This window comes from Equus przewalskii, chromosome 24, assembly GCF_037783145.1.
Source record: "Equus przewalskii isolate Varuska chromosome 24, EquPr2, whole genome shotgun sequence".
Taxonomy (NCBI): Eukaryota; Metazoa; Chordata; class Mammalia; order Perissodactyla; family Equidae; genus Equus; species Equus przewalskii.
In genome coordinates this window covers 429579-453057 of record NC_091854.1, presented here as the reverse complement: position 1 = coordinate 453057, position 23479 = coordinate 429579, and the positions used below count along the sequence as shown (strand labels likewise).

Here is a 23479-nt window from a genome sequence, read left to right as displayed (position 1 = left end):
AGAGTGAAGTTGGGAGAACCCTAGCAGAACAATAAAACCGAGTTTATGAAGTAGCATGGGGTAGAGGAGGATCAGAGCTCACCATTTAATCCCTTGTAGCATCCAGCGAGATTTGGCACCTCCATATTTCTCCTGCATCACAGCATTATCCTCCATTCCATCCTCCTCCTTCCCACTCCCTCTACCTCCTACTTTTCCCACTGCTACCACAAGTGCATGTAAGGGCACACATGCGAACACACACACACTTATTCACTCCTGACCTTGGGGTCAAAGTCCTAGGTCTTTCCAAGAGGAACAAGTGAGAGCATTTTTTGTTGTTTCCAAAATTTTTACTCCTAAGACCAGCAAAGGGTCAGCAATTCATTGCCTAGACTCAAGTCTTGGAGCAAGGAGTTCCTAGATGCATTTCAAAAGCTTCCTGAAGTTACACTGCCCTCAAATCTTTTATTTTACAGTTGATTGATTGCCTGTCTTCCAGCTTCCTTAACACAGAGATCTTAACACAGCCTCAGTCTTTCCAAGTCCTGTAGCTTTTGAGAATTCTGTACATGGAAAAAGTAAAAGAAAATTATAAAGGTAATATGCAATGTTGGGAAGTCTGATAGGAAATAGGTGCTATCAGTTGTGATAATAATAGTGTGGCTATGACAATGCTTCTGGAATATATATCAAAAACGCTAAAAACACGCGTACTACCAGATAGATCCAAGTGTTGAACTTCCTGGACTTGATTTCAAAGAAATCATTATAGACATGCTCAAAGATGTCTGTTCAAGGCAAAAACATTTATCCAAATGTTTTATAACAGTAAAAAATTATCAAACAAAATGGTAATGATTGATTATATAAATTATGGTTTACCTATCCAATGAAATAAATATGCTCTTAAAATAAATCATGCTGTTAAAATATGCGCCTAGAAAAGTTGGGAGGAATAGACATAAAAATGTTTAGTCACTGTTAATGTGGTGGTGAGCCTTTAATTTCTTCTCTACGCTGTTCTGAATATGCCAAAATTGCTAGATTTAATATGTGCTGTTTTAATAATGAGAAAAAGAACATTTGAAATAAAGAAAATGTGATGAAAATTGCCATGGTTCTCTGCCCATTGTTATGTAGAAACAATTGCCCAAATATCTCGTCTGGTGGGTCCAGGGGCCTTTCTAGTCATTAGGTAGTGAGTTGTACAATTAACTGCACTTATTGTCAATGACACATCCCAACAACTTCCATTTATTGATCATTTAAATTGGGCAAGGCATTCTGCTATATTTATACAAACTATCTCTTTTATTCCTTAAAACAAATCCCTAGGTAGGTACCATTCCCATTTTTGCAGATAAGGAAACTGAGGCTCCAAACAGTTAAGTAAATATGAGATCTAAGGCTCTGAGCCCAAGTTCTCTACCGGCACACAATCTCTAAGTTAAATTGCTTCTCTTGTGTAGTTTTAAGCCTGAGCATCATGTCTTCTCTGGATTGTTTTGAGGAAGAATAAGAGGTGTGCAGGGAAAAACAATTTTAGTAGAATTCTAGCCACAATGCAAGTCTTTGTAACATAGACTGAACTTCACTTTGCTTTCATATTTGCTCTATAATGTCCGAAAAACATGATATGATTAACTTATGTGAGGCTTAAAACAAGTTTAAAAACACAAGATGGGAAAAAAAAAAAATCTGAGAATATTTTCCCACTGCAAAATTTTCCCACAAAGAATGTAGCTAGCTAACACCTCTACCTTACTCTGAGCAATATATTAGAATGCTTAGAAATTTGTAAAAATAATGACCACAAAAACAAGAGTCTGCTTAATTAACATAGAACACCTGGATGGTAAAAGTTTACTTTATTTATCTGCCCAAGAGGCAAAAAAATCACTACCAAGGTTGGACAAAGTAGATAACTAACATTATAGATTTTTAGTGAGGTTTTGAGTTCTACTGGTTTTATCTGACTGCATTAAGACGCATACACATGCCAACGTAGGAAACAACATATGCTCAACTAACTGCACAGAGACTTCATTGTTGCAACATTAACCACGATTAATATTTTCAGAGCTTTGCAATTGGGAGAACATAATGTCATTATAGGAGGAGGAGGAGGAGAAAGAGGAGAAGGAGGGAGAGAGGGAGAGAAGATGGTAGACAGAGGCCTACTTAAATATTCCTTGCCATCAGTAGTGAACAAGGACCAAATATAGACACTGTGTAGAGCACAGATATTAATTTGCATAACAGGACGTGGGCAACTTAACAATGAGCTGATGTAGTCCCTATAGAATTGCCTGCTATGACTCAGTACTCTTATTTTTTCCTGTATCTATGTAATTGAAATTTCATCATGATGAATAATGCCTTGGATCTTTTTTGAAAAAAAAAAAGAAGTTCTAGATTCAAGAGAATGACTTTGTGTATAATCCATACCACTCTTTAAGATCCATGAGATCACCTACACCCTGACAATAAAGATCTTTTGACAATAACATTTTTAACTTCTGCCAGTTCCTACTTAATCATTCTTTCAGAAGCGTTATCTTATACGTGTTTCTTAAACTACATATACTGTATGTAAAAAATAAGAATTAATGTACAATCTCAAGGTCAGATTCAGTGACAAAATGCACTACCTGAATCTTGTAACAGATTTACTCCTTGCTGCATATAAGTTGCATATAAGAAACATAGGCTGCACTTTTTTTGTGATCCATGCAGTAAATGTTCACAAAAATCAAGCAAACAACTAGACATCCCTCAGCTACTAAAATTCACTCCCCTAGTTACAACAGACTTATTAACAAAAATAAAAGCGTTGATAGTTGCATCAAAACCATGCTTGGCTGAGACAGTCCTGGAAAGGGTTGGGTGGAAGGACCACACGGGAAGCACTGGTAGTCACAAATTTGTCACTTGTTTTTACATGGGATTGAGACTATTCTCTCTTCACATGGCTTTTCCCTACCACAGGCTTTTGCGAAAAAGGCATTTCAGACTTCAAATGAAAACAATCATCCTTTAATGAAAAAGCTGAGAAATGCTTCTCTGATCCTGGAAACAGCTTTCTACACAGGTCCTTAAGGCAAATGCCAGGAGTCAAAGAAATTGGAGAACAGTCTCAGGATGTAAACAACAAAATCGCTGACCAAGGCGTTGTATCTGTGGACAAAAACTTCTCACAAGAAGACCTATCTGGATAATACTAGCTTTTTGGTTTTTGAAGTTCATGTGAATTTCATATCTTAGGAGCGCTGTACATTTTTTTCTTTGTAGAGACTTCTGGGGTGGATAAAAGTTCATGATGTTGCTTAAAAAAAGAAAACAAACCAACCACAGCACGGATGAGCTACTCAAATACTAAGCAGTTTTGAGGTTGGTTTTTGTTTGTTTTACTTTCACATTTTACTTTTGTGGTTGGCATAAGGAAAACCAAACTGAGAAATCATAATGTTGGAGTATTTTAAGGGCATGCTACCATAGATATTAACAAGCTTATTTATACAGAAAGACCTCTGCAGAAAGTGCTCTGCTCGATGCCACATTCCAGAATAGCCACCGTTGCTTTCTTTTTCTAAATTGCCCATGTTTACTGGTTTCACAAATACCCCTGAAGTCTTCCCGATGTGCTTGGCAATGATAAAATTTATGGCGATATCATCACAGTTTTGCGTCTCATCTATCAAAGCATGGACGGCTGCAGGTTGCCTCTGAAAGAGTTCAAGGTATTTGCTATTGAAGAATGAGGCTCCTATCAGCACCATAGAGTACTGGTCACCATTTCCAAAGCCTGGCGTTTGCAGCTCAAAACCTCCATAACTGTAGATACCTGATGACGTAGACACATGCTTTCTAGGAACAAATCCTACAATTTGATCAGGAAATTGCTGAAAAGACAGAAAAAGAACAATTAAGTGTGGCATTTCTTTAGAATAGACATGGCGAAAAAGGCAACGATTTATTACAGAGAGAATGAAACTGATTTGTCAATTTTATTTTATCCTGGCTTCTACACCTCAATTTCATCAAACTCCAGGCAACTTCATAAACTGATGTGCCAATAAGTTTACAGGACAAATCCCATCATAACCCAAATCTCTGACAAAATTTCTAACCTCACAAATGTTCCCCTAATCCAAACATTATCTGATATTAATAAACTAGTCACCAAAGAGTCTGGTTCTTCAAAGTCTGCTGCAAGAGAAGTTGACTGTATGAATGCTACTTACTATAGAAGATAAGAAAATATAACGTGATTATTTTGAAAAACTGGTTTAATCTCTTAGGAGTATATAAAATTATGGATCTGAACATATGATTTTACTGTTTTTCCACGCTGATTTCAATGTTCTTGAAAGTCACTGTTGATTTTAAACAGTGCTATATTTTATTCTTTTTCAGCTTGGGTGTTTCCTTTTTTAAAATACGAGAATATATATAGGGGCTGGCCCAGAGGTGCAGTGGTTAAGTTCATATGTTCCGCTTCAGTGGCCTGGGGTTCCCCAGTTTGGATCCTGGGTGCAGACCTATGCACTGCTTGTCAAGCCATGCTGTGGCAGGCATCCCACATATAAAGTAGAGGAAGATGTGCATGGATGTTAGCTCAGGGCTAGTCTTCCTCAGCAAAAAGAGGAGGATTGGCAGCGGATGCTAGCTCAGGGCTAATTTTCCTCAAAAAAAAAGAGAATATATATATCTCATATATATGTGATGAGATGTATTAGGATCTTTGATGAAAGGGGAGTAACAAAACACTTTATAATATTAAGTTGAGAGTAACCAAAAATTAAACAAAAAATCAGCAAACAAAAGAAAATCAGTGAAGCATGAGAAAGAGGTAATAACTTACAGAATTAAAAAGTTTAGTTCAATCTCATAAATAATTTGTTTCACTCATTTACTGAAAGACACTAAACTAGGGACACACACACACAAATCACGCTGGGTTAAATGTCATTCAAAGAACTCATAGTCTAGAGATGGTACGATGCAGACATAGGAACAAGGAACTACCCATAATGTGAGATAGCTGTAAATGCAGTTGGGTAAATCTCCTGGGAGCACTGAGGACAGAGTGACAACTATGTTGCTGGGAGGCAAAGGGGAAGGTCAGGGGTTGAGGGACAAAGGCTGGGAGGCTTCATCTTGCTTGCCTCTATATCCCAAATCATCACATCAGTGCAGGGCACTGATGAGACTGAATCTTAGGAGTCAGATTATCTTGGGCAATGGATTGAAATTGTCCTTGATATTTTTACAAATGAAACCTAAAAGCATACTTATCCATCTTTAATTATGGTTCACCTGGATTGTTCTAATTAACCACAGTCATATGTCCTCTAACTCCTGACATTTTAGGTAAACTGATTTTTACCGGAAATAGGAATCTCACAGCTAGGGTACCAGATTAGAACTTTCTGCCTAAGAAGTTTTTATTTACAGGGCTGGAAAATTGCTGATATTTGGAAAACATTTGTGGATCAGTACACGAGGCATGTAGTTAAAAACTGAAGTTTTTAAAATGCTGATATCTGCAGAGTACTGTGACCACTTACCATTAATATCTAATGTTGCTATAACCCAGGTAGCTAATGGAAAGTTACTAAGTGCAAATTAGATCATTTATTGGGTAGCACAGTGTTGAATTATTTGATAGGACTTCCGAGTTTTTGTGTGCAGTTCTGGTTTCAGGTAATTGTAGTGCAACTTGTGAAAGCCAGTTACTATTACCACATATTCAACAGGAAAGAGCTGTTTTTATAGACTAGTGAGCAATTTATGCCTGTTTATCCCAGCTAGGATTTAGGGGAAAAAAATGAAACCTCCACCACAATGGTGCATGTAGAATTACTATCATTATTATTCATTTCTAAACAACGGTCTCAGAATCAGAATTAAATTTTGTGGATGTCATAAACGCTTTCTTTTAAAGAAAGTTATACACAACATTAATACAGAAATGCACTTCTCATTTGAAACACATGTCTGTGACCTTGTGGAAAATATCTCTGGATTCTAGTCTTTGCTATAACATATACCAGATCATTTCCTTGTTGTTCTCTGGCAGGTGGTTCTACCTCTTCTCCCCAGTATACCAAATATACATCAAATATACATAAAAGAGACCATAACTTTCAGGTTGGCTTAACTGAGTACAGGAAATCTTGATTACCCCAAAACAAATTCATCCATCTTTTAGATAAATATTGTCTACACTGTTTTGGGTGAGTCCCACATTCAACCGTGCTGTCTGGTTAAACGCTAGATAAGATAGTACACTGGTGATTTCATAAAGAATATAGCAATATTACCTGCCAAACTGAGAAAGCGAAAACCAGGTCTTGGGCACTAATTAGCATGTCATCGTCGACCATTAAGACTGCTGAAATGAAAGGAAAAAAATTTAAATCCAACAGTTTGGAAATGAAAACATTGTAAAATACAATGGTGTCTATATAGATCATTTAAATGAAGTATTTTTCTAACAAAAATAGTAAATAAGAAATATATTCTTGGAGAGATTTGTCTAGCAGAAAAAGTTTTTATTTGAATCGTAATTTATTTTATAACTGCCTGAGGGGAAAATCATCATGTAGTTATCATCCATTATCTTAGAAACTAATGAACCTAAAAATAAATAAAACGAAGATTCTTTTAAGCAAATTACAACCTCTCGAAACTCCTATGAATGGGAGGAAAAAGGAGGTGGCAAGAAATACATCAGGCATAAGTTAAATGGCATTTTACTACCTTCTGTAGATGCAATAACACATATTTATAGCATATCTTCTTTCAGAATATTAACCTTTTTGTCATTGTTGTAAGATGTATGTGATTTCTTCCCCAGGAAACTGCTTCTTGACATCTGGGAAATTGCCCCTTAAGTTTTTCAAAGTGCTTTCTTATGATTAAATTTCCCTGTTTTCTCCAGACACTTAGGCCAAGTAGAAGGGCCAGAAATCCACATACCCGCCCCCAGCTCTGGTTAGCTGCAGCCCTGCCAGGCTAAGAACCCAGTTGCAACTCACCACTGGTTTCCAGCTCAGGAAAGACCTGGAGTCGATTTCTCATCCTGTTTGTTGTCTGTAGTTTGAAGATCACAGGGACAGGGTGAGGCCCCAGAGAATTCCATAACTCATCTGGTCCTTTCTCCCCAATGTTGTTCCACACCACAATCACCTTGTGCAGATGTGGTACTGCCTGATAATGATTTAAAAGTCTCAACAGTAGATCCGTTCTGTTGTACGTCTGCATTATGAGGGTAAAGGAATCTAGGGTGGACTTGCTCTGGGATTTTATTTCCCGTCGTAAAGCAAGCATCTTGTCTTCTTTGATATTAGGAAGTAGAGTGGTCAGAGCACCAGCTACCAGCAGTAACACAAGAATGACTACCAAAGAGAAACGGAGCACTCGAATCCCCATCACTCTTCCAGGAAGTTTGCAGATGTGGCAACACCTGGAGTAGGAATGGAAATAAAATATAGAATGTTAGCATTCTTACTAGTCATCATATTTTGTTTCTGCTTGTTTTAATGAGAGAGGTTAACCTCATTTTAGTTGATTCAAATGCAGTTCTCCCTGCCTCTTTGAGAAGGTGATTTGGCTTAAGATAATAAGGACAGGGAATCAAGCTTCCCTTCTGGGCCTGCTTGCTTTGCGGTTGCAGGCAAAAGATCTACACACCAAACAGGAAGAACTAAACAGTGCATTTTAAAATTTGCCTTTGTTTTACTACTAAAAATTTGGACCTGAGATTACATTTTCAAATGGGATCTTATTTCTCTTAGTAGTCTACTAATTTTTTTTAACAGCTTTATTGAGATACCATTGACATATACAAATCATATATATTTAAGGTATACAACTTGATGTTTTGATATACATATACTGTATTATACTAACTTTAATCTTACTTTTTGGTAGCAAACTCTTTTCTAAATGAAATCATATGCAGGATCTTAATCTACGAAGCAGACAATAATGGCTGCAGCAGCAGCAAACACTTACAATGGTTTTATTACTTATTAAGCCCTGTGCTATGTACTTTGCATGTCATAGTATGTACTTATTCCTTCAATAAATTAAATGAATTGTTACTGAACACTTACTGTGCCAGGTACTGTCTAGGTTCTGTGAATGTAGCAATGAAGAAGATAGACAAGGTGTCTAATGCTAGTAGCAGAGGAGATAGTAGGGCAAGACAGATAACAAAGTAAGCAAACTCAAAGATAATTTGGGACAGTGGTAACGAAGAGAATAAATCAGAGTGACACATTAAGCAAGGGCCAGATGATGAGAGATCTTGTCAGCCTGAATAAGGAGTATGGATTTTATTTTGAGATAGGAAGCCAGTGGAGCGTTTTGATCAGGGGAGTAACAGGATCTAGTTTACCTTTTACTATTATTATTCCCATTTAATAGTTTGGATGCGTATAGAGGTTCAATAACTTTCTCTAGATTTCTAAACAACCTAAGTAATGGCGTTAGGATTTACATCCAGGAAAATCTGCTGCTAGAGCCCAGGCTATTCATCATTATGGGCTTGGGAGTGTACAGCCTTCGATTCAAATCCAGGTTGAACTGAGGTAGGGCTCCTGAGCTTCCAACATACCCTCTCTCACAGTATGTAAGGACCACAAGGCAGTGTAACGGCTACGTACTCTCCTATTCCTCACTATGCCTGAAGGTCCCGCTGGAGATGGCTACAGAATAGTCACGAACAGATGAACGGCGAATAGAATAGAACTGATGAATGTGGCCTGCATATTCACTGCTCAAAATATTTCTGGCTAATCAAAACTCTCAGTCATATAGGGAAGGCAAGGTTAAACTTCACAGATGGTTTTACAGAGACCTAGAACTCTGATTTCCTGGCCTCCAATATAGTTTCATTAACACCTTGTTGTCTCCTTCTGGAGCACTGTTGGCTTTTAATTGTTGCTGTTTTTTCATTCTTCTGTTATTTCTGCTTCTGATTCCAGACTTGACTTACACCTCCAGAAGCTACCATTAGCTTTTTAGGTATGTCCTTATTTTGTATTTGCGTAGCTGAGACTTCATATACATCTTAGCATACATCCTAGATCTATTCACCACTTTATTCAAGTACAAAAGCCAGAAATGAAGAAAGAGAATGTTCAAAAAAATTTACTTATGAAAAGACTGAAAACAAAAATCAAGTAGGAGTTTCTGAACAATATTTAAAGCACACCTTTAAGAAAAAAATAGATCACTTAGAACCAGAAAGAATGAGATATTATTATTCTTAATGACTTTAATTGATTGACTCATAGCCTATTCTCTCTTACTATTTTTGATACAATTTCTCTTCTTAGGCTACAGTAAGCATATCCCCTCATCTATTTCTTAATACAAATACAATAAAGGTAGAGACGAGTTCTTACCGCTAACCACAGTCGTGGTATGTTAGCTGTACAGAGCCACGGTCACTGTTCTTTATATAACTGCCTCTGTACCGTTTATTTTTGGTTCTCTCCATTTTCTTGGAAAAGCGCACTGCGTGTGTATGTCAAGCTCTTGATTTCACACCCTGTGGTTTAAGTTCGGCATTTGCAGCTAGGCATGATTCCACAGGAAATCCTAAAACCGTAGTCTAAATCTTCCTAACAGATTAGATTCCAAATGAAATCTCACTTTACTTTCTAAATGATGGTGAATCAACCTTTTGTTTTTCATTGAAGAGACTTGATAGTGGTGGGGTTAAAAGTAACAATCACATTCTCATGGTCTTGTTTCACGTTGTGAGGTGTGTTTTCTAACTGCAGTTTCTCTATAGTTCAGCAAGGACACAGAGAGACCATATAGACCATGTTTAACATCTTCCCTTGAAGTTTACAAGAATGGGGAATGGAAAATTCCAAGGGGGCTAGGGGCATACACTCCAAGATATGATAGTGTGCTGAGGCACGTGCAAGCAGAGGAGCTTATTCACAATGACAAGGCAATGGTCATTGTCATTCAGCAGCTTCACTTTTCAACAGCCCAGATTTGAAAAGTTTGTAGTAACCGTTTGGGGGAGCGTTCAAGGATATTCTCTCCTGGTCTTTGTAGCCTGTTGTGTTAAGAAAAGCAATTTTGTGTTTCCCCTTTTATCATGGCCTCACTCTAAGATACGAATAAAATGAATTATTTTTGAAGTAACCTCAGCTTTACCATGATTATTTTTCAAGGACAGTAATCTAAGGTTTTAGAGTACAATGGTCTCATCATATGCCCTCCTACTAAAACTACACATGTTCTTAATGTAGTCAACCGAAGACAAATCATTATGAATTAAAAATCTTGGTTCAAACGTCTTGAAAATCCTAACGCTGAATCAAAAGCAGGTCTCATAAAAACATATTTTCAGTTCCACAAAAATGGCTACTTACAAGCACTCAGAGTAAAGAATCATCTGATAATTGTATTAAAGTATAGCCTGACTAAGATCTTTATGTTCCTTTTCTACAGCTGAGTAGGAATAGCATATTGTAAAACTTACATAGAAGTGTTTCCAATAAGTCAGATAAAGAAAGAGAAATACCGTATGATCTCACTTATATGTGGAATATAAAAACAGAAGCAAAAACAAAAAATGCACAAAAAACAAAGCTCACAGATACAGTTAACAGACTGGTGTTTGCCAGAGGTGGGGAGTATGGGTAGTGGGAAAAATGAGTGAAGGGGGTCAAAAGGTACAAAATTCCAGCTATAAAATAAATAAGTCATGGGGATGGAACGTATAGCATGGTGACTATAGTTAATACTGCATTGTATATTTGAAAGTTGCTAAGAGAGTAGATCCTAAAAGTTCTCATCACAAGGAAAAAAATCTTTTGTAACTATGTAAGGTGATGGATGTTAATCAGACTTACTGTGGTGATCATTTTGCAATGTATACAAATATTGAATCATTACATTGTACACTTGAAATTAATATAATGTTATATGTCAATTATACCTCAATTAAAATTTTTAAGAGTGTTTCTAGTCTATAAAGCAGCACTGATAACTTACGACCTAACAGTTTTAGTCTAGAAAAAGTAATGAAGATTAATTACCATAGCCTACTATAAATATATATTGTCAAACACACTCCTGGGTGACTGCTTCACTTCTGTCTATACTTTTAAGTAGGAGTTTATCCCTGTACCCATCATAGAAATTTCCTCTTTCAGATAGCTTCTAATCCCCTATTTTACCAGTATCAAATGTGTTTTAGGAGACATGAATAATTGATATCTTTAGAAACAGTGTAAATATTTCATGTGATATTTATTAAATAACACAGTCCAATAAAATTATGCAAAATTTTTAGTCTGTAAAGAAAAGCAAGAACAAGAACTTTACAGACTGCAGTGCAAGTGGCACCTCTGTACTCTGAGGCTCGGTGAAGTGTGGAACTCTACTGTAGGCTTAGAAACAGCTTCAGAACCGTTTGGAGAGTACTGATGAATAGTTTGGAGAAGAAAGATGAACAGTTTAGAGAGTAAGGATGACTTCATGGCTATTTGGATTTCATAGCTTATAGCTTTTTTCTCTTCTTTCTCTAGAGAAAGAACTTCTCACCTAATTCACAACTTTGAGCTTTGAGCAGGAGATAAGAGGAAGAACACATCTGGACGACCTACACCTTACTTGGAAAGAACCAAGAAGTAAATGGAGCCACCTGCCGGATCTCTTGCCCTCAATTCCTAAACCTTCCTCTTAGGTTTTGTTTTTTCCTTATTTCTTTTTAAAATTATGTCTATATCTTTATTGGCAGCTTGCCTCATTCCAAAAAGAATCTGACAGCTCTTAGCTAATTCCCTTTCTGCCTTTCTCCTATCTATGACTACAGAACATTAAATATGACTTTGATTAACAGTACATGTCAGCAAGACAAAACAAAAATGCTTCCTCTTCTTCTAATCCTCTGAAAAATCAAAGATCCTCCCCAACGATTTTTTTTGCAGATACGTTAACTTATTAGTTCTTCATAGGTAGAGAGTACATCCTTTTAGTTATTTTCATATTGTTATTCTAGCATCTTCTACACCAGGGGTTTTCAAGTGGGGATGATTTTGCTCCCCAGGGGATATGTGGCAAAGTCTGGAGACATCTTTGTTTGTTGGGACTGGAGAGGAGATGCTATTACTCTCTAGTGGGCAGACGTCAGGGTTGCTGCTAAACATCCTACAACGGCCAGGGCAGCCCCCACAGAAAGAATTATCCAGCCTAACATGCCAATGATGCTGAGATTGAGAAACCCTGCACTACATACACTGTCTAAAAAGACATACTTCAACAGGATGGGGGAAGGACTGCCAGCCAGACGGCCTCTGAAAACCTCCCTGCCATTTATTATACTCAAACAGTGAGGGATAAAGCAATGTCTCCAAAACTGCCCCAGTATTTATACGCCTTATTGTACAAACACACAAACTCAGAGAGCTAAAAGAGACCGCAGAGCTTTGCTAAGCCAAGTTCCTTGTTTCATAGATAAAGAACTCAAGGTCCGGGCATAAGGAACTTGCCTAAGCTCATGCAGCTAACCAGCAACAGAGCGGGGGCAAGAATCCAGATCTCCTAAAGGCACAGTCCATGACTCTTTCCACTGTGTTATGATAAATTCTGCAAGGATGTGTCAAAATATTAGTTCACAAGACTGTCACTAAGGTACTTGTAAGATAATATAAATATCCATACTTGGTATGTTGAGTTTCTTTTTTTACAGCTTTATTAAGATTTATTTCACATTCCATAAATTTCACCGATTTAAAGTATGCAGTTCAGCGGCTTTTAGTATATTCCTAGAATTGTGCAACGATCACCACAATCTAATTTTAAGACATTTTCAACACCCCAAAAAGAAACCCCAGATCCATCTTCATTCATAGGCACTAGTCATTCCCATCTCCCCAACCTCCACTCCAGCACTAGGCAACCACTAATCTACTTTCTGTCTCCATAGATTTGTCTATTCTGGACATTTGATATAAATGGAATCATACAATATGTGGTCTTTGTGTCTGGCTTTTTTCACTTAGTATAATGGGTTCACCCATGTCAGAGTATATATCAGCACCTCATTCTGCTTTTTACTGCCAAGTGACATCCCATTGTAAAGATATACAACTGTTTTTTATCTGTTCATCAGCTGCTGGACACTCAGGTTGTTTCCACACTTTGGTATTATGAATAATGCGGCTATGAACATCCATGTACAAGTTTTACATATGTTTTCATTTCTCTTTGGTATATACAGGAGTGGAATTGCTGGGTCATTATATCATAATTTTTAAATATCTGAGAATTGAAGTAGGCTTTGGAAGAGGATTATTTGAAATTTTAAGAAATTTTCTTAAAAGGGGACATATGATACAGTAAGCAAGTAAATAATACGTAGTCTGTGAAGCAACAGTTACAAATTCTCTAATGCATGTCTTTAAATGGACCTGACAACTGGAATTTTCAAAGACCTGTTATTCAGTTATTTACTACATCATCTATCAAAGTTCCCTTGAGGGGACACTGTTGAATGAAGAATTCTTTTCCCAGGGCTAGTTCCTTCAGACTGAAAAAAGCAATAATTATCCAGACAGAAGCTGAAAACAAATATGCCAGGGCATAGCATGAACAAAGATTAGTTATGTCCTCTGACTCATAAGGTAGAAAAGCAGTGACATTGTACATTGAGAAGCTGTCATTTTTTTTTGATGCCACAGATGGTGGAAGCACAATAACTATTCTGCCATTTCACTATGAGATTTGCCTCATAATGTAGATTGTTTTCTCCTCCGTCTCATCCTCCAAAATAGGTACTTGCCTAAAAACTGATGATTATAGAATACAGATGCTCAGAAAAGGGCCCTCAGATGCCAAGAGATAAAAATCACTCCAAGGTGGAACGCAGAGGATAATTCAGAACCTGGGCTTTTCTTCTATAAACATGCAAGAAGAGTGGAAAGAGACAGCTATACAACGGATGAGCAGTGTCTGGCCAGGTTCATGGTATGATGACGACAGACATTGTTCAAACTGAGGCAAAGGGACATGTGGTGCCAAATCCCAAAAGGACTTTCCTCCTCTCTACCTGCAGCCAGCGTGCTGATCCATGACCCCATGTGTTTACACCCCCTGTGTGGCTATTTCCTCTACTTACAGAGCCCTTTCCTCTCTCCAGCTGACAAATTCCTACTTCCGGAATATCTTTCAAATATCCCCTCCACTGTGAATGTTTCTCTCACTCCTCTCCACCCTCAGGGCTCTTGGGAACCTGGCACGTAGTGCTACCAGACCTTGTTTCCAGATATTATGACTATTAACTGTGCCTCCAGCTCCTTTTTGAGTCTGACTGCATCTTGAGGACCGTCACCCTTTGTAATCCAGAACTCTGCCTGGCCCAGTTTTTGAGGAAGTGCTCACAACACTTTGTGGTTGAATGGAATGAGGGAATCTATGTTTTAAATTGTCTTAAACTTCACAATGGATGAGAACTACCTGAAACTTTAACAGAATAAACTCAAATTAAATGCAAATTAGGGCCCAATTCAGACTAGACAGTATCCAAGAAACCCTTCCCTCCATAAAAGACCTGGGTTATCACCCATCTGGTGAGTAGGAGAGCAAGTCATGAAATGTTGCCTCAAGCACAGGCCACAAGAGCCATCTTTCTACTTCTAGTTCTGCAGCCAAGGTACTCGATTAAAAAAAAGATGTCCCAGAATTCTGATTTTTTCTTTCACATCTTTTCAAAGATATTCTGTATTAAAATACCTTTGATCATCTCTGTTTCTATGGAAGCTCTTTGGGAATGAGCTGATTTTCCTTGGGGGAAAATCACCATTTGTTAGATGATATCATCCTTGTGAACTTCCCCAAACTTCTAGAAGGTAATATTAACCAGAAGCTATATTACTTAATCCAGCAGGCAGCATATGCGATTTAAACAGACAGACAATAAAGCCTTACCTAGTTGAGAAATGAAAATATAGTTTGGGTTCAGAAACTAACAAAACCCTATAGACTTCAGGACAATTGGCAGAAAAAGAACTGGCCCAAGTCAGTTTATTACTGCCCATAGTAAGTCTCTTCCATTAAAATTCTAAGCAGCATAAACTAGAATTCACTCCATTGCAAAATACAGAATGCCAGAAATAGTACATGAAAGATTACTTTTCTTCACGAGTCTTTTCCAGGTGTTATACAGTATTCTTGGAAGCATTTTTGCCTTTAGTATTTTCCCCATATTCAGGAAATACATCCTTTTCACTGTTATTTTGGAAGTGTCATACAGCTTTTCTCATTTTCTGCCAATGCTATCCTCTCCTTCTTAAATGATTTCCCCTCAATTTTCCTCCCATCTGTTCTTATAAGGTTCTTCTTAACTCCCATTACTTCTTTCACAAGTCTAAATACATCAAAATAAGTTAAGTTATTTTGTGTTAATAATAGTATTTATTTAGGAACAGGAAAGGCAGGATTAGGAATAGAATTATAATAATGATGACGATAATAAATAAGGTCCACTTGGTATCACAGATTCATCTTTTAATCTTGCTATGTTTATGACCAACTGTACAGTGATATGAATGGATCATTTAGATGACTACAATCTGGATCAGCTGTGACATGGACAGGCTATTAGGGTTAAACTGATTCATCTTTTCCATTGACAGTATAACTGGCTACTTATATATGATCATTGATAGTCAATCTAAATCCTGTCATTTAGAAGGCTTAGTCCTGCCCTTACTGCATTTTGAGACTATAGTTCTGAAACAGAATTGCTAAAATATATTGATAAATAGATACATTTACTTCAGTATCAAACTTGAATAGATAGATGCTGCCGCCAACAGGTCACTTCTCACTGCAAGCTGTAAGGAAAGAATTTCTGTACTGGTTACATTAAAGATCACGCCCTCTTGGTGGCAGTCAGGTTGAGTAAGCCATTCCTTTATAGGTAAATCAGGTTAGCGTGAACAACAAGGGCAGCATTTAAAACAGTAACAGCAGACACTAAGTACCTGTGTCTCCACTTCCTTCCCCAATCCCAGACTGTTATCCACAGCAAAGGCTGCCCATCGGGCCTGGCATCATTTTCCCCCTCTTAAGCATGTATCAAAGCATCATATTTTTTCTCAATACTTCTCCAGCAGTAACTTGTTTGCTTTATCACATTGATTTAAGAAGAAATAGCCTAAAAGTATTATGCATAAAGTCTTTTTTAAGCATTGCCTCCTTCAATCCCACCATTTATTACTGAGGCAGACAGCGAGGTCCTCTCTACCCTCAAAGGGCACAGGTCTGAATTATGCTAGTTGAAACTTCCTTCTGGCCTTGCACCTTTCTCCAGGAATTGCCAGTTAATTGCATCTATGATGATGATGATGATGATGATGATGATGATGATGTTTGGCGATGACCAATGCCATGGACATATATTAGGACAGGAGTAGGAATGGCCTTATTCCTAAGAGGAACATCCATGACTTATAAGGATCCTAGGAGTCAAATACACCCTGAGAAGAAAGCCTAGAAATAGAAAAGCATTTTTAGCTCAGTAAAGTGCCATGCAAAATTAGTTCTAGAAATGGGTCAAAAAGAAACCAAGTACATCTGCAAATGTATTACTTTTACCATTCCAGGATACTGGAGCTTTTCATTTGAACTTCTTTCTGTTTTAGTCACAGGAAAATGAAGAGGAGATAAGATTGTTAGGTAACGGATCCCTGGAATAGTCTATGGAACCCTCTCTCTTTTACACAATCCTGGTTTTCAGCAATAAACTCACATTCCAAAATTGCTTCTCTAAGAGAAATAGATTTTATACATATGAATTATGATTTATAAATAGTTTTAGATATTAAACCTAACATGGAGGCAATCCCAATTCATATGAGCTTTATGACTTTATTACAGCAAGGTCAAAATATCCTTGTTAGATATCTGTCAGTCAGCAAACATCTACAGGTGCTTACCACGTGACCAGCACTGTCAGGCACTAGGGATGGTAATGAAGTGGCCACCCAGTTCCTGCCCTCACAGAGCTTAGTAATGGTAATGAAGTTGTCAGACCCCTTCTCCCCTTATGTTACATAACATCTCAAATCAGTAATGTTTTAAATCTTTAGAGAGAAGGGAATTAAAACATACCCACCCCATCTTGCAGATAGGATAGCCGAGATTGAGAATATTAAGTGAGTTTTCCTGAGCCACAGAAAGAAGGGTGGGTCAGAACAAACTCCCAACTCTCACACTTGAGCCACTTTGTATTTTCACTGTCTTTTGCACAGTCTCTATTTTCAGCTTTGTTCTAGTCTACCAGAATGTTTCACCTTTATAGGTATGGACTTTCTTCTACAATCTGGACTACTATTTCAATAGATCAGTACTTTCTAACAGATCTTGGCTCAAGTGAGAACTTTTATGTCCACGGAAACAAAAACACCTCCATAAGGAAATAATTTTCCTCAGATAAAAATAATGGTACTTCACCCATGTTCACAGCAGCATTATTCACAACAGCCAAAAGGTGGAAGCAACCCAAATGTCCACCGACAGATGAACGTATAAACAAAATGTGGCACAGGCATACACTGGAATATTATTCAGTCTTTAAAAGGAAGGAAATTCTGCTACATGCTACAACATGGATAAGCCTTGAGGACATTATGCTAAATGAAATAAGCCAGTCACAAAAGGACAAATACGATATGATTCCACTCACATGAGGAAGCTAGAGTAGTCAAACTGATAGAGACAGGGAGTAGAATGGTGGTTGTCAAGGGCTTAGTGGAGGGGAAATGGGAAGTTATTGTTTAATGGTTACAGTTTCAGTTTTTTGCAAGATGAAAAGTTATGGAGATTGGTTGCTCAACAATATGAATGTACTTAACATTACTCAACTGTGCGCTTAAAAATGGCTAAGATAGTGACCACTGTATTATGCATATTCTACTACAGTTTTTGAAAAGCCAAAAAAAATACTGATACTTACCTCATAATGGTAAAGTTTTAATTTTTAAAAAAATTTTCCTTATGGCTTCAGTAACTGATAGGTTCAGGCTCTCTTGGCACTATGAAGGGAAATCAAAGAATTTTCTGTGATGTTTTTGTCAATCAGCAGGAAATTTTTAAAAAACGCTTTTAAGCCATTGTCCATAGGCTTTGAATTATTTTTAGAAATTAAAATTTGCTATTCTGTGTTCTAAAAATTACATTTAGGCAATGAGATAATGTCTTCCTGTGAGGCTAACACTGCAACACTTTTGTTTTCATCTTTGTCTTAAGTATCCAAAAGTAGAATAAACTCATTATCCCGATAATCTAATGTGTTTACACATTTGAAACCAGAACACATGTCATGGAGCAAGACTTCTGAACACATTAGCAATCTGCATTTGTATTCAACTTCCAGATTTTGAAGGATCTGTAGTTTTATCTACCATCACAGCTCCTTTTTTCACTAACGGTTCATAGAGCATTCAATCTGAAGCATCTAAAAAAAAACCACAGGGTCTACAACAGCGTTGCAGATAAACGCCAGGGTTGGTTACTGAGGAATGACAGATGGCATCCCTCCTATTACTTACTGACTATTGCTGGAACCTCAGCTAGAGATGAGCTTCTGCCCTTAATTCTCTCCGCTGTCATTTCTCACAATCCTCAATCACATGTCTGAGAAGCTGGGGTGTTTTTCCCCCATATAGTCTGCATAATTAATCAAATGCAATTAATTAGTAGGAGATGATCTAAACAAATATTAGGAAGCTCTGGGTAGAAATCCATTTTATGATCTTACAAACCCATTTAACCTTGTATTATATGAAGGAATTAAGAACTGACTGAAGACTTTCAAGATACTGCCTCAGTAATGACCACCTGAATAGGGCTGAAGAATCATTTTTGATTTTCCAAAATCATGTTCTTTCATGATACAAGTTATTGAAGGGGCAAAAGGATGGCTTTGCATATATCGAAAGACTCACTGAGTGGCAGTTGTCCCTTCTCACTACACAGCAGCATCCCTTGTGTGCATCTTAAACATTGCACAGTTCTAAAATCCTGATTTGCCCTCTCATCTGCCCTTCCTCATGCTGCTTCTCCCCCTAAAATTCCTCCAGAGAAAGAACTTGGACTTATTAGGCTTTGTAACCTACTTCCCTTCGACCACTCCATGCCCAGCACAAGAGCCTAGCACATAGTAGACACTCACTAAATGACAGTTGAATGAATGAAAGAAACTAAGCTTAACTTTGATATGACAACATATATTGATTAGCATATATGGGACAAATATTATTTCAAGAGGACAAAATAAGTGAGTCAAACATTTTCCACTCATAGAACTTTTCCTATTTAAATAGCGTCCAATTTATACTTCCAATAAAATGCCTCTAGTATTGAAGTTGGTAATTATGCCACCTGAGACTAAAAGATGTGCAGTGGAATTGCCACTTTTTCAAAGGAGAAGGCCCTCAGGGAAATATCTATCTTAATCTTTGGAGGTGGGGAGTGGGGGAATTTGGGAGTCCCAGAAAACCAATATAACTGAAATTAACTTCAATTTGTCCAACTTATTTCAAAACTATTTGAAAAAGGGCACTGCAGATTTCTCCATAAACCAGCTGAGCAATTTCTCATTTGTAACAATATAGGATAAAACGCAGAATTTATTTTTTAAAAGCAGAATAGCAAAATACAGGCTCAAATTGCAGCTGACCTTGATGAGTTAAGAGAACGCTGGAAATCAGTTGCTGAAATTTGGTTATTTCTATATATCCTCTCCCCCTCTAAGTTACATCATATTGAAATAACGCAGTTTTGGAGAAAAATCCAATTGCCATGGAAATATTTATCTTTAACCTAGTCTGCACCCACTTAATGCTTCCCCAGCAGTGCAGTAGAGTAAAAATCAAAGTCTATGGCTAATATAAAAGCTTCCTAAAAAATATAATATTACTAATTGAAAATATTTCTATGTTTAGGTTAAAACAATGAAATAGACGCCAAGAAAGGAAAAGACAAGGTACTCTTTCCAGAACTTAATTTCTGGAATCTAGCTGTTTTTACACAGCAGCTTTAATTAACATGAACATTTTAAAAAATTGTAGAATAAGTAAATTATATTTTCATAAATAAAACCACAGAATCCTTACCCCACACACGCACAAAGTTCCCAGAACTAGAGCAAAACATGGATATATCCTCATGGTAAAAATTTTTTAACACGAGAGCATTTTGCTATTTCCTTACCTCGAGCGCAGAAGATTGCAGTGGGGCCAGTCGATTTATTTGCTTGCAGCCCGGTTATCACAAAACGGAAGGGACGTCTCGCTTGCTCATTTTTTGTTTTTTTCTAAACCCAGCAGCGTGCATTCAGCCGACCTCATTCGTTGGATTAATAACCTGGAAAAAAAAAAAAAACGCCCGCAAAGTGAGCGCCTGAAGCAGGGGACAGTCCCCGGGTGGCCGCCCCTCCTTTTCGGTGACGCTCCACTTCCTGTTAGACTAGAAGGCAGTTCCCAAGAAGCTCGGTTTTGTAGTTTCTAGCCCACCTCCAAAAGCGAGTCCTCATTTTCCCCATTTCTTCTCCAGAGTAATAACTTTTAACCGTTCAGGTGATGGACTACCTGACCTTACCCAAATAGTTTCCTGGAAAGGCGCCCGAAGAAGAGTTCCAGCCACCGTGGATGCCCGGGACAGGCCCGCCGGGCTCGGTCCCTGCTCTCCGCACGCCCTCGCGTCCCACCCCCGCGCCGGCCTCCCCTGCGCTTCCCTGAAACAGGCAGTGAGGTTCCAACAAGAGTTACAGCTGCGGCTGAGGCCCCCGCAATGACCTGGAAGTGAAGGGGACGTGCACGAGTTTGGGGGTATCAGCGGACTGAGATCGACAGGGAAGCAATGCCTTAAGGAAACGTCAATTCCAACACGGTCTCGTGGGAGCTCCCTTTAAAGGGCTTCTTTTCAATACATTTAACATTCTTTCGGAAGACATTTATTGGTTGCCTCCTGCGTGGCCGTACGGAAGGGCCAGGCGCCGGTTTCGGGGTCAGGATGGGGTGGATTACTAGGATTTGAACGCCCGTAGAGTTCACCCAGCAAAACCATCACTTGAGCTTCCTGCAAACTGGCGGCAGGACAACCCGCCGCCGCAGGGATTCTTAAGCACTGCTACCTATAGCACTGGAATTTCACGCTAGTAGAGGAAATGGCGAAAGGACAGGCGCTGGGCGCTGGCGCATCCGGGAACAACAGTGGTATGCGGTCGGGGTGGGCCCGACCGGGCTCTCAACCTCTCAACCAGCCCAGTCTGCAGGTCGCCACCTCAGGATTTTCTTCGAGTCCAGGCGGCGGGACACCATCCCAAGTAGGTCCCTTAGACCGCCCAGTAGTTGCCACCTCCTCCCGCCCCCACAACTTCTGCCCCGCCCCCGCCGTAAGCCCCGCCCCTTAAGAGCAAGCCCCGCTCTCGGCCCCGCCTCCTTCTTTTCCCGTCCCAGGACGCGTTGCGCGGTCCGGGCCGGAAGTCGGCGAGTTCCCGGGCGTGTGTCGGAGTCTGTGTCTGGAAGAGGCGCGCGGCCCGGGACAAGCGCTAGGAATTCCCATCTGAGGCGTCGCCACTGTCACTACCCTCACCCACGGAGCCACTTATAGAGCGGAGTAGACCCGGCCCTTCGCCGGGCAGAGAAGATGTTGCCCCTGTCCATCAAGGACGATGAATACAAACCACCCAGATTCAATCTGTTCCGCAAGATCTCGGGCTGGTTTAGGTGCGTGGTGCTGTGTTTGCGGGAAGGGGGTGTCCAGCAGAAGGGGAGAAGGCCTAGCCCTAAGGATGGCCCGAGGTCCAGGGAGGGAGCGTCAGGGGCACTCTCCTTCGCTGTGAGGAAAGGAGCGTGTGGACTGGGAGGTTCGTGAAAGGGGGACCCAGTCTCCGCGTCCTGGCACCCTTTTGACTCTCGTGGCTCTTCCCCACTTGTGTGCCCAGGTCTATCCTGTCGGACAAGACGTCCCGGAACCTGTTTTTCTTCCTGTGCCTGAACCTCTCTTTCGCTTTTGTTGAACTACTCTACGGCATCTGGAGCAACTGGTAACCAAAGGGGAAAAGGGTTGGGGCGGAAGCAGGGGGTGGGGGAGACGAAGAACTGTTTGCTTAGTGCCACGTAGCGCCTCACCGGGAGCTTCAGGTCTTGCCTTTGCCACCACCTCTGCTGCCGAGTTGCTTTCTCATATCCACACCAATCTGGCTTGGATGGATACATTTCTTAAGATCCGGGGCACATCACGTGCAGCAGTTCAGATTTGGATCCCTGCCTCCTCCCTCCCGCCCCCTGCTCCGTCAAACGAAGAGTAACAAGTCCCCTCCTCAGTCTGGCAGATGGAGAAAGTCTTTCGTTTGTAACTTTAGCTTTACCACTTTGTTGGAATTGGGAGAAATCTGTTCCCTGCCTCTCTGTGGGGGAGTGGCATTTGGATTTCACCCTTAAGATTCCAAGAGGGAATATCTGAGATGTTCTGCTTAGTTTGTTATTAGGTCTTGGAATGGGGAAGAGGTTTATAAAGGGGATATCCGGAGAAATATTTGTCATTCTCTTCTCTCTTTAATTTTATGCAGAAACTGTCTTATGATTGTCCTCTGGTTTTGACTGCAGTAGAAAATCCCATATTGTTTTCTAAAAGCTTAGATTTCTTGAGTTGATGGTTTTTCGTGTCACCTTTGGGGTTTTTGTTTTAAACTACTTTGGGAAGAGATTGAATCTAGTGTAACTTTGTGGAGATGAAGTACTATTGTTTAGGTATTTGCTGTTGAATAACTTAAGGTCTTGTAAAATTGTTCAACTAACAGTAAGATCATCACCTGTCTAGGTGTACTGATTTGTCTTCAAATCTCATATTCATTTGAGAATCTGATAAAAGCCAACACTCAAAATTCTGTAGAAAAACTGCGGGGTTTTCTTGGGTTCCTTGAAATAGATCTTGGACCCCAGGGTTAAGAACCTATGCCCTTTATGCTTTATTTTCTATTAATTAAGTAGTCTTAGTCTCTTTCCTTTAAGGTCCATTTTCAGGGAGAATTGCTGTCTTTGATCTTTATCTCTGTTGAGATTGAACAATGACGTTAGATGATATCACCAGTTTTTGTGACATGTATATTTTTATATGAGAAAGTGGACTTCTTTTCAATTCAAATGTCAGTTCAACTTTATCAAAAATACTTGGCAGATTATGAAGTTTGTTGGTTTAGTCACCACTTGGGTGTAAAAGGCATATTGAATAAAAATCTCAATATGTGTAATAACCATTTTGAATCTTTCGGGAATCAGATATATTTATCCTGTAATATGAACACCCTTCAGTGTATTGTGCATGTTAAAAGCACTTTATTGTCTTAATTTGTATTGAAATAATCATATTTTATTATAAATATGCAATATTTATATTTTTCTTTTCCAAAATTATGCCATATGTGGCATATGTGCTGACTGTGTCAAGA

General features: G+C 38.9%; 2 protein-coding genes across 10 annotated transcripts in view; one reads left to right on the top strand and one right to left on the bottom strand.

Annotated features, from left to right (window-relative positions):
• Window positions 1–1833: 1833 nt before the first annotated feature.
• EXTL2 (exostosin like glycosyltransferase 2) lies at window positions 1834–21398 on the bottom strand. Of its 9 annotated transcripts, none has more exons than XM_070592169.1 (7): window positions 21161–21297; window positions 20239–20391; window positions 18576–18693; window positions 17981–18059; window positions 7026–7453; window positions 6309–6379; window positions 1834–3884 (listed from the first exon to the last, which is right to left on the bottom strand). In XM_070592169.1, the coding sequence occupies exons 4-7, from the start codon at window positions 17983–17985 to the stop codon at window positions 3396–3398; spliced, it is 993 nt and encodes a 330-aa protein (XP_070448270.1). In that variant the 5' UTR covers window positions 17986–18059; window positions 18576–18693; window positions 20239–20391; window positions 21161–21297; the 3' UTR covers window positions 1834–3395. The 9 variants fall into 9 exon arrangements, with proteins under 9 accessions (XP_070448270.1, XP_070448269.1, XP_070448273.1 ...); XM_070592168.1 differs by lacking the exon at window positions 21161–21297 and adding an exon at window positions 20626–20763; XM_070592172.1 differs by lacking the exon at window positions 21161–21297 and adding an exon at window positions 20626–20763 and having other exon boundaries at window positions 6309–6376.
• The window catches only part of SLC30A7 (solute carrier family 30 member 7), a 74418-nt gene continuing 72320 nt past the window's right edge, over window positions 21382–23479 (top strand). Inside the window, exons 1-2 of the mRNA XM_008518788.2 lie at window positions 21382–21755; window positions 21974–22075. Coding sequence (XP_008517010.1) covers window positions 21676–21755; window positions 21974–22075 — 182 coding nt within the window. The 5' untranslated portion in view covers window positions 21382–21675. The remainder of the gene's footprint in view (window positions 21756–21973; window positions 22076–23479) is intronic.

Coding starts and splice junctions, on each gene's coding strand:
- EXTL2 (XM_008518792.2), bottom strand. Junction 6,380..7,025: donor TCCTGAGCTGGAAACCAGTG/GTGAGTTGCAAC, acceptor CTTTCATTTCAG/CAGTCTTAATGGTCGACGAT. Junction 3,885..6,308: donor TCGCTTTCTCAGTTTGGCAG/GTAATATTGCTA, acceptor CTGTCTTTTCAG/CAATTTCCTGATCAAATTGT.